Source organism: Bacillus rossius, chromosome 3, assembly GCF_032445375.1.
Source record: "Bacillus rossius redtenbacheri isolate Brsri chromosome 3, Brsri_v3, whole genome shotgun sequence".
NCBI lineage: Eukaryota > Metazoa > Arthropoda > Insecta > Phasmatodea > Bacillidae > Bacillus > Bacillus rossius.
The window spans coordinates 75,096,112-75,107,239 of NC_086332.1; the positions used below are offsets into that span (position 1 = coordinate 75,096,112).

Consider the following 11,128-nt stretch of genomic DNA (forward strand, 5'->3'; position numbering starts at 1 on the left):
CTGTTTTCATATTTCCTTGAAGAATTATTCATTAGTATTTTTAAGATGAGGAATTTGTTTGATAAAACACTAGTTAGTATGTAGGATATGGCAGAGCAATTTTACTACATAAAATAATGGTTAGTAACAATTTTACAGAGAAACTGTGGTGAAGTTTGCAACTCACCATTTTGATAATTTAATTAAAATTGTCTCAAATATAATGGAAGCTTTCAATTTTGGACAACTACAGGCACTTTTTAAGGTTGGCTACTCTCAATTAACAATTGCACATGTATCATCTGTTTGTCTTGCAAATTAGCAATCAAGGATAGCTACACCAAAGCAAAAATTATTTTTATAGTCAAAATGCATTATGCGTTTGGATATGTTACGAGGATACATTATAAAATGAGATTTTATAGAGAAAATGAGCCCATCTGCCTAAAATTAAAGATTGTTCAAAGCATCAGAAGTAACATTCCCAACTCAATGAGCAAATCAACTAAGAAATCTGTTGGATCTGGGTGACAGAAAACCCTCAAGAGACGATGAGGTATTGATGCATCCACAATATTTACTGCAAGATTTGAGCTCGCGGAGGGAATGGAATGTGATTACACTTTTAAGAATGTAAGGACAGAACTACAGCAATAGAGCTGAAAAACATCATTAATCAAGAAATTGTTGTTAGTGCATCTCATCGCACTGTGCATGAAACTATGCAAATATTTACACATTTTCCACAATAGTGGCAGTGACACAAAGTGGCCTCAGAGGTCTTGTGTTCAGTCACTGTTGCTTGGGCGGTTGTGTAATGTTGGTACCAATTTCAAAAAATTATGGTCAGTTCGTGTTCTCAAACAGTGATGTAAGTGACTGTTGAAATGAGCCACAACTACACAAGGTTGTGTGAAATCATTCTCATCATAAGATGAAGAGCACATTAGGCCATGTCCCAAGTACGTACGTACTGTGTTTCACTTATAAAACCAGCAAGTGCACTTCACAGTAAAATTAAAAAATCCAAAATTTTTAATTAATTAAGGAATTTACTAAGAAATTTATTCTTTCAATAAAAATGTGACTTCCATATGGCATCGTTAAAAACAGCAAAGAGTGTATTATGTATAACTTTGTTGTGATGTATTTTAATTGCAGAATACATACATAGTAATTTTAAAACTACGTAATAGTATCAAATAAATCTATTTAATGTTTTCAGGTTAGGTTTTAACTTAAATCTTTGACTCAACACTAAAAAATTCTGGATAATCCTGGAAACTTGAATTAGAAATCCTGTAAAAAAAATAGAAACTCCCTGCAATCTAAAAAAAATAATCATACACCAAAATTTTAACCAGGCAGCTTACCAAAAATGTACTCCCCTTTATTACTATAAAACTGGTAAACTAAAAATAGCCCAATTAGAACAGACAATATTATTGATTTAAATTTTTAAAACAAACTCTTGAAACAATACAAAATCCGATAAAGTTATTTCTAACCAAGCAATTGTTTGTGGTCATGAAGCTGGCTTGTTTGTTTGTTTATGTTTTCTTTGCAGAGTAATACACAATGACAGTTGTGGACTGCTATCCTGGAACAATACTTAGTTAAAATTTAAAAAAATGTCTTTCACAAAACAAATCAATCACTTTTTAGGATTTCTTGGTTTATTCCTCATCTGAAGAATTGGCTTGAATTCATCCTTTTGTTTCCTGTCAGATATTTACATCAAAGCATTTAGCAATGGTAACTGCAAAGAAGACCAATGTGCTGTTCTGATAAGTTTCAATTGGCTGTATGCTCTCTCTACACACGCGTTGCTCTTAACTACTTGCAGAGTGTTGGAAAATGTGGTTTGCCATTTCTCTCACACTTGGACACTTTATGCCAGAAAAAAAGTGTGTCTGTAGGCTGAATGTCTGATGTAGATGAATCCAAAAGTGGATAAACAAAATATTTTAGCATTCAAGAAATCATGTTCATAATCAGAAATGATATTTGGAAAAGCTTTGGCCAGTTTTCCACCTTCACCAGACCTCCACATTCTTTCTTGGCTGGGTCAAAAACATCTCTTTTGAAGAACATGATCATATCGTGAAGAATGTGCAACATCTCTTTGGTCCCAGTTTCATAAAACTTTCTTATGTTGTTGAAAAATTTCACTTGTTCTGATAAGGGTATTTTTTTCTCTGCTAGGAATGTACTAGTGAATGACCAATCAATAGGGAAGCATTAGACCATTTTGTCACTGAAAATTGATTGCCGCAACAGTATACACATCTCAGTGTAGGTATGGTTGTCCTTACTGGAACAGTAAGTACATTAAACTTTACAAATCGCGGCAGAACTGCTTGAAGGAAAAGAAAGTACAAATTGGCCGAACTTGAATGCAGTGTTATTCTGATTTGTTGAACCGATTCCAAACAGAACTGCCATCCTTTGATTCACACACTGAAGCATGGCTAACCATCTGGTGAAAAATGGGCGCAAGATCTTATGTTGGTATATCTCCAAAATCAGTTATATATGTCTACATTCATCGTGTCGTTTCCCAGATGTTTTGAACGAAGAATAATATACAAGTGACAACTACTTGCACATGCATGTGATGCAGCCAGATGTGCAACATGACAAGTGCAATAAAGAAACAACTTCTCTTGCTGTCCCCTTACTCTTGAAAGCACAGAGTTGAACTCCCCAACCTTCGCCTCTGCACCATTTGAAGACATGCTTAGACAATTCTCACAAGGTATTTCATCTTCTTGAAATGAGCTGCTCACAATATCAAATAGATTTTCACCAGTTGTATTAAATTCAGTAACCACAACTTTGTAGAAACGTGTTTCAACTTGCTGATCTGTGAAAAATCTTACCAAGATAATCATTTGTCTATGACTGTTATGTCAGTAGACTCATCAATTAAAGGAGTAAAGTTTTTATTATGTTTAAAATGTCTCCTCTCTCACAAGACACTAATGCCTGTTGAATACCATTTTTATGCAGCCACAATGAAAGTTGTTTTGTTATGTCACTGTTTGGGAACATACAGTAGAATCTCGTTATAGCGAGCACGGTAATAGCGAGAACACGGCTATAACGAGGTATTTTTGAGGAATTTACGCCGTGATCGCTTGTAGCGCGCTTTTGTTATTTGTCTGGTTTATCTCCACCCCTCTCGCTCGCCACTAGACATCTTGCCGTTGACGCGTCACATTCTTCAGCCGTGCAGTCGCCACCTAAGTGCGTGGCTTAAAAATAGAATCCCATCCTTTCTTTCTTTTATCAAACTTCCGTTAGTTATCTGTGCCGCGTGTAGACAAAGTTTGAGGTTGGAACAGAAACAACGTAAGAAAGTATTTTTTACAAATTAGAAATATGTATGTTTTTGTTTTTATAATCGCGTATTTTCACTTTTTTTTTTGGTTATCTTAAAAGAGATAATATTAAAAAACCGCTCTAATGAGATTTAATTGTTTCTTGGTTAACAAAAACTATTAATTATCAAATATTGTTAGTTGTTTATATTCTATTTATTATTATTTACGCGACGTCATACTGTACGCGTACGCAATACGACTGGATTCGTTGCTGCAACATAAAGCTGGACTCCTAATCATCCGTTTCATCCGTCCGTCCGTCAATCACGTGACCTGCAGCAAATCAGATGGCCCGAAAAATTCCATCCGTCCGTCCGTCAAAACCTTGCCAAGCTTTAGCTTTTGACGGACCAACGGATGGTCCACCGTCTTGTTAAGTCGATCGTCTTCAATACGACTTTCCGAAAACTATGTTTGATTTTTTTAATTTGCAATATATAGAAGGCTGTGTCGTATTGACCGATTATTATTGTCATAATAACGGTAAAGATTGCTTATGAGAATGAGCTTTTCGGAAGAAATGCTGATAAATTACGTCCGGGAAAGGGAGCATTTGTATAACAGAGGTGCCCACCCCCCTTGTTTGGACTTGTGTATGTTTGGACTTGTGATGTTTTTAAATTTGTGTAAATATGTTGGGACTTTGAGATATTCCTTATATCAAGACTGTGTTTGAACTTCCCGCGCTACTGGCTGCGGTAGCGCCACTAGCTGGCAGTGCCGGCAACTAGTCAGTCTTTGTTATCGCGCCGCCGCGGTAAGTCGTTCCGTCAGGAAGATGGTGTTATCAGTCCACAGTCAAAACATTTGGTCCTCCGGGCCGGATCTGGCCGGCGTGTTTAGTCTCTCAAAAATAGTTTCGTAGGTGTTTAGTTTACTTCGTCGGCGTGCGTCGATATGCATCGTTCAGTTCGAGTGTGGTCCGTTGACGTCTGAAGTGCATTGATCATATTTGTTTTCTACTCTGATGAAATTAACTTGCTCGTGTAAATGTATCAGACGTGAAGCACCCTATTGTTGTGTTTGTCACGGATTTGGAAATTATCGTATTTGTCCTGAGTGCGCCGCGCCGCGCCGTGACTTTAACCTCTCCTTTGTATTACGTCGCCGTCCTTTATCATTGTTCAGGGTCCGTGACCTTTCCCTTGTTCTCGTCTTCTTTGTCCATAGTGTCTCGTCGCTGCCTTTGTCCTTTAGTATCCTGTCGCTGCCTTTGTCCTTTAGTGTCCTGTCGCTGCCTTTGTCCTTTAGTGTCCTGTCGCTGCCTTTGTCCTTTAGTGTCCTGTCGCTGCCTTGCGCCGTATCCCGCAGTTGCCTTTGTCCGTTGCGTGACGTCACAGTTCTTTGTGACAATGAATAAAGATTACGTGTTTTGACACAATAACAGTACATCATGGCAGACGTTCGGTCGGCGTTATTGCGCCTTAGACTTGCTGAAGACCGGGTTAAACGTGCGGCGGACCTTGCACACACTGCGGCGGGGGACCCGAATAAAAGGGGCCTATTTCTTGCAACGGCTCGTGATCTTGCTTCAGTGAAAACTGGTTTTGATGCAGACTATCTCGCTGTGGAGACTGCAGCGGACCCAGCTACGGGTTTCGATCCTGAAGCCCATGTAGCTCGCATAATCTCATTTGAAAATTACTATTATTCAGCGATGGCCGCCGTGGAGTCCTTTACTATTGAAGAGAGGGCTAGAGACTTAAAGGAGCAAACAAAGAGTATTTCATCTGGGAATTCTCACGTTGCTCTACCAAAAATAGTGCTGCCACATTTCAATGGAAACCCTAGGGAGTGGATGAATTTTGCCAACCTGTTCACCACTCTTGTGACAACGAATGCCAACCTTACTGAGGTTGAGAGACTAGTGTATCTCAAAACCGCACTAAGTGATGAGCCACTTCAATTGATTCAGTCGTTGACAATCACAGACGTGAATTTTAAAGTAGCCTGGAAATTACTCACTGATCGGTATGACAACAAACGCTTAATCATATCTGTTCATGTTGAAGCCCTTCTGCAGGCACCTTTTGCATCTGCTGATGCACCAGCATCACTTCGACATCTTTTAACGGTTATCACGGAAAATGTGGCAGCATTGGCCGCACTTGATGTCCCAGTCAGTCAGTGGGATTTAATATTGCTTCCTATTCTCTGCAAGAGATTAGATGTGGTACTTCAAACCCAGTGGGAAATGACACTCACCGGTCAAGACCTACCATCCTTGGCCAAGTTCACCGAATACCTGGAAAAGCACTGTCGTGCTCAAGAGGCTATGATATCGTCCAGGGGAAAGGTACCCACAACACAGATCACTCGGCAGAAAAATTTCCCCTCTTTTGCACCTGTTCGTAAGTCTGTTCTGCCTAAATACCAAAGTGCAAATACCTTCCTTGCCAAATCAGAGACACACTCCTGCCAAATGTGCAGCAGTGCTCACTCATTGTTTAAGTGCTCTAAATTCAATCAGCTTAGCCCAACAGAGAGATACTCTGTAGTCAGACAACACAGACTATGTTTGAACTGCCTTAGATCATCACATCAAGCAAAAAACTGCCTCGTGGGTTCATCTTGTCGCCATTGTGGTTCGCGTCATCATTCACTTTTACATTTTGAGGACGAAACTTGTGAGGATGAACAAGGTGATGCTGCTCCCGACTCTGCAGAGGGACAGTCGACTGTACACGATGTAAATCCAACCTCAACATTATCCACTGTCACCTCTTGTAGTGCTGTGCACTCAGTGTCAACAGTCCTGTTGTCAACAGCCCAGGTTCAGATTCATGATGTGCGTGGAAACCCACATACGTTTCGGGCCCTGCTAGACTCTGCCAGCCAGGCCAGTTTTATCAGTGAAAGATGTTTTCAGTGTTTGAGTCTGCCTCGCAAAAATGCTCACCTACCCATAGAGGGTTTATCCAATACACCAGTGAATGTTGCCAAGTCTTACACTTCTTTGGTAATTAGTCCAGTTGGTGAAGACAGTCCTCGGTTTGCTCTCGATGCCTTCATCCTTCCACGAATTGCTAATAGCTTGCCCAGTGTTCAGTTGCCTTCTGACACTCGTCAGTCTGTTGTTCACCTCAAGCTAGCGGATCCCTCATTTGATATCCCTGGTGCTGTAGATTTGCTTCTTGGAGCCGACTTGTTTCCACAATTATTGACTGGTGGTAAGTTAGAAGGCTCTCCCATGGCCCTCAACTCAGTACTGGGATGGGTCCTTATGGGAAAAGTGGAGACAGCATCTTGTAGAACTGCAACCTTTGTCACATCCATGGTGACCACCATTTCCCCCTTGGAGGAAGTAATGAAAAGGTTTTGGGAGCTGGAGGAATTTCCACACACACACTACCTCTCTCAAGATGACACTGTATGTGAAGAACTGTTCAAGAAAACACATTGTAGAAGTGCTGAGGGGCGGTATAGTGTTGCCCTGCCGTTCAGGAATCCTGAACCCGAATTGGGAACCTCTCGATCCCTTGCATTGAGCAGGTTTGAGCGTTTGGAGAGGCGACTGAGTGACAATGTTCCACTTCATGGAATGTATTCAGATTTCATGAAGGATTATTTGATGGCAGGCCACATGGAAAAGGTTCCAAAGTCACAGATTGATTGCTCTACTTCCTTTTACATTCCTCATCACTGCATAATCAAGCCAGACAGTTCAACCACCAAACTTCGTGTAGTCTTCGATGCGTCAGCCAAAGGTTCAACTGGAGTATCTCTCAATGATGAACTGCTCACGGGACCCAAGCTGCAGCAAGACATTGTTAAGGTACTAAGTAACTTCCGCCTTCACCCAGTGGTGTTTACCGCTGACATAAAGCAAATGTACAGGCAGATAGGTGTGCACAGAGAGCATCAAGATTTTCAACGAATTGTGTGGCGGTTCAATAAATCGGAACCAGTTGAAGATTATCGACTGAAAACCGTGACGTATGGAGTGTCCTCAGCACCTTACTTAGCAATTCGCACCCTGCATCAACTTGCTGCTGATGAGCGGGAACAGTTTCCTACTGCTTCAAGGACACTCTTGTCAGATATCTATGTGGATGATGTTGTGACGGGAGCTGACTCAGTAGATGCAGCCTTGGAACTTCAGCGAGAACTCATGACACTTCTCGATAAAGGTGGATTCATGTTACGCAAATTCATGAGCAATAATCCTGTGCTCCTGGAGTGGCTCCCTCCCGATGCTGTTCAACTGCCAAGGCCATTCTCCATGGACCAAGACAGTGAAGTAATAGTAAAGGTACTTAGGCTGCAATGGAACCCACTCTCGGACACCTACTCGTACAATGTCCAGGCTAGCTCTGAATCACCAACTAAACGTTCTATCTTGTCTAATTTGGCTCGCGTATTTGATCCTCTTGGTTTCCTGACACCCTTGACCATGTTCGCGAAGAGCATCATCCAGGAATTATGGCTGAAGAAACTGGATTGGGATACAGTTCCACCGCCTGAGATTGTAAGAGTGTGGGAATGTTTCAGTAAAGACTTGCCACACTTGTCGTCCCTTACAGTTCCCAGACATGTCAAAGGCTGTTCAGATTGCTCTTATGAACTTCATGGATTCTGTGACAGCTCTGAGAAGGGTTATGCAGCTGTTGTGTACCTGCGTGTGAGTTGTAAGGGTGATGTGAAAGTACATCTCTTGGTTGCGAAGTCAAAGGTCGCACCTGTCAAGGTAGTTTCATTGCCTCGTTTAGAGTTATGTGGTGCTTTAGTGTTGGCTCGGTTGCTGCAGCATACTCTGGCAATTTACAAACACCATATTAAGCTTCAGTCCATAACTGCCTGGACTGACTCCCAAGTTGTTCTGGCCTGGGTCAATACTGCGCCACATCAGTTGAAGACTTTTGTGGTGGCAAACAGAGTAAGCGAAATTCAAGACTGCACTGAAACCTCCTGGTGGCGACATGTACGTTCCGAAGACAACCCAGCAGACTGTGCCTCTCGAGGCTTGCTTCCTGTAGACTTGCTGAACCACTCGTTGTGGTGGTGTGGTCCACAGTGGCTAAGACATCAACCCTCTCAGTGGCCTGTCCAAATAGCATTTGATGACATGGCACCTGATTCAGTAGTGCTAGAGAAAAGGAACCTCACTCTCATCAGTGTTGTAACACCTCATCAGTGTGATCCACTGCTGGAACGATGTAGTCGTCTGTCAAGACTGCTTCATGTAACGTGCTACGTGTTGCGATTCATTCAAAATTGCCGTGCCAAGCAGGCGAAGTTAGTAGGTCAGATTGGTACTCATGAGATAAAAGGGGCAATGATGTTTTGGGTCAAACGAGTGCAAGCTATTGTTTTTGAGGGTGATATTACAGCTCTAAAAAATGATAAGTGTACATCCCCACAGCTTCGTAAACTGGTCCCATTCCTCGATCCCTCTGGAACGGTCAGGGTGGGCGGTCGATTGCCTCAGTCTAGTTTGCCCTTTGAGCACAAACATCCCATTCTGTTGCCAAAAACTCATCGATTCACAGATCTCATCATTAGTCATTACCACGAACTTAACCAGCACCCTGGACTACAAACTCTGCAAGGCATTCTCAGAGAAACCTTCTGGATCATCGCAGACAAGCAAGCAATACGTCGTCGTTTAGGTCGTTGCCTTAAATGTTTCAAGGCTAGACCCTCTACTCAAGCCCCATTAATGGGTGATCTCCCAGCCATGAGAGTTCAACAGGTGAAGCCCTTTTCCAAGGCAGGAGTGGACTATGCCGGTCCCTTCACCATAAAAATGGCACGTATTCGTCGACCTACCCTATTAAAGGCCTACATGTGCATCTTTGTATGCTGTACAACTAAGGCAGTGCATGTGGAACTGGCATCAGATCTGTCCACTGAAGTTTTCATTGGAGCTTACAAGCGCTTTCTTGCTCGCCGGGGCCGATCATCAGACATTTATAGTGACTGTGGGACCAATTTTGTCGGAGCTCGCAATCATTTGCAAGAATTACAGCAGCTGTTGACGTCATCAGAACACCATAAAGGTGTTACAGAATCTCTGCAGCCACTTGGAGTGACATGGCATTTCAACCCCCCGTCTGCCCCGCACTTTGGTGGGCTATGGGAGGCAGGGGTGAAGTCCTTCAAGACACACCTCAGGCGAGTTATTGGCGAGCAGGTACTGACGTACGAGGAACTGTACACGGCCTTGGTGCAAGTGGAAGCAATCCTAAATTCAAGACCACTATGCCCACTGAGTTCAGATCCAAATGATCTGAAGGCTCTCACTCCAGGCCATTTTCTAACCCTTGAACCCTTGGTCACGCTGCCTGAACCCACCTTGGAAGCCATCCCCATTGGCCGTCTGCAGCGTTTTCAGCTGGTGGAACGTCTGCACCAAGACTTTTGGAAGCGTTGGCACCAAGACTACCTCCACACGCTGCAGCAGCGTGGCAAGTGGTCTCGACAAGACAGACCTATGGTACCAGATCAACTAGTGCTGCTCAAGGATGACAGGATCCCCCCCTTGCAGTGGCGTTTAGGATGCATCATTCAACTGCATCCAGGAAATGACAATATTCCTCGTGTTGCGACTGTCCGCACCTCTAATGGAATGGTCAAGCGTCCTGCTGTAAAACTTTGCCCCCTACCAGTTGAATTTTGAAAACAGTGTTTCAAGGTGGGCGGTTATGTTTGGACTTGTGTATGTTTGGACTTGTGATGTTTTTAAATTTGTGTAAATATGTTGGGACTTTGAGATATTCCTTATATCAAGACTGTGTTTGAACTTCCCGCGCTACTGGCTGCGGTAGCGCCACTAGCTGGCAGTGCCGGCAACTAGTCAGTCTTTGTTATCGCGCCGCCGCGGTAAGTCGTTCCGTCAGGAAGATGGTGTTATCAGTCCACAGTCAAAACACCCCTCAAACACTATGACTCACCCCCCCTAACCTAATTTCCCCCCGCCCCCCGAAATTTTTTATGCCATTTTCTCAATGATTTACTCAATTATTTTATAATATTATACTTTTTTAGTATTATATTGTATCACATTTTGCATTAATTAAAACTGATTTTCTAATAATAATTTTGGTTATATCAGGTAATATTTCCATCCTGAACCGACAGATGCCAAACTGCTTTTGTTGAGGAAAGTGCGGGGTTGCCAATTTGATTTACAAGATCCCTTTCAATTATCAAAGCACCAGAAACGTATTTTCACATTAGAAGCTATAATTATGTATGTAAATAATATATACATTTTTTTCGTCTTTAAACCACCCCCCCCCCCCCCCCTGAAATTTTAATGACGCAGTCTGCGTCGTTACCCCCCCTTGTGGGCACCTGTGGATATATAGCAAAGACTATCGGGATAATCAACTGAGGGAAAAAGCCTGGATAGAAATAGCTTCTTTCTGTTTCCTTTGACGTAGTAATAAAATAAGCAATATTTAATTTATTGCTGGCATGACTAATGTTATTTTTAAGACGGCACCCGTTTAATCCACTTGTCAAAGCACGGTTCCCGCCTGTCAACTTATTATCACATTCATAAAAACAAAAGTTAACTATCCCAAGTAAATTATTTTCACCAAAAGTTTAAGTACAATTGAGAAAGTATGTGGCGGAAAGTTGTAGCACTGATATTTTAGAATAGTAACGGACGGACGGATGGCGGATGGTTGAGAGTCGGTAATAATTGCCGAGAGAAATTGACGGACCGAAATTGACGGACGGACGGGTGACGGACGGATGAAACGGATGATTGGGAGTCCAGCTTAACATAGCATGTTATGCGGTATCAGAAGTAA

General features: G+C 42.3%; 1 protein-coding gene across 1 annotated transcript; it reads left to right on the top strand.

The window, feature by feature from the left end:
- Positions 1-6,555: 6,555 nt before the first annotated feature.
- Positions 6,556-9,984, top strand: LOC134531321 (uncharacterized). Its single transcript, XM_063367016.1, has one exon. It carries the CDS (start codon positions 6,556-6,558, stop codon positions 9,982-9,984), a length of 3,429 nt encoding a protein of 1,142 aa, XP_063223086.1.
- Positions 9,985-11,128: the final 1,144 nt, after the last annotated feature.

Excerpts from the sequence above, each read along its gene's own strand:
- LOC134531321 (XM_063367016.1), top strand. The coding sequence starts at position 6,556 with ATGGCCCTCAACTCAGTACTGGGATGGGTCCTTATGGGAAAAGTGGAG.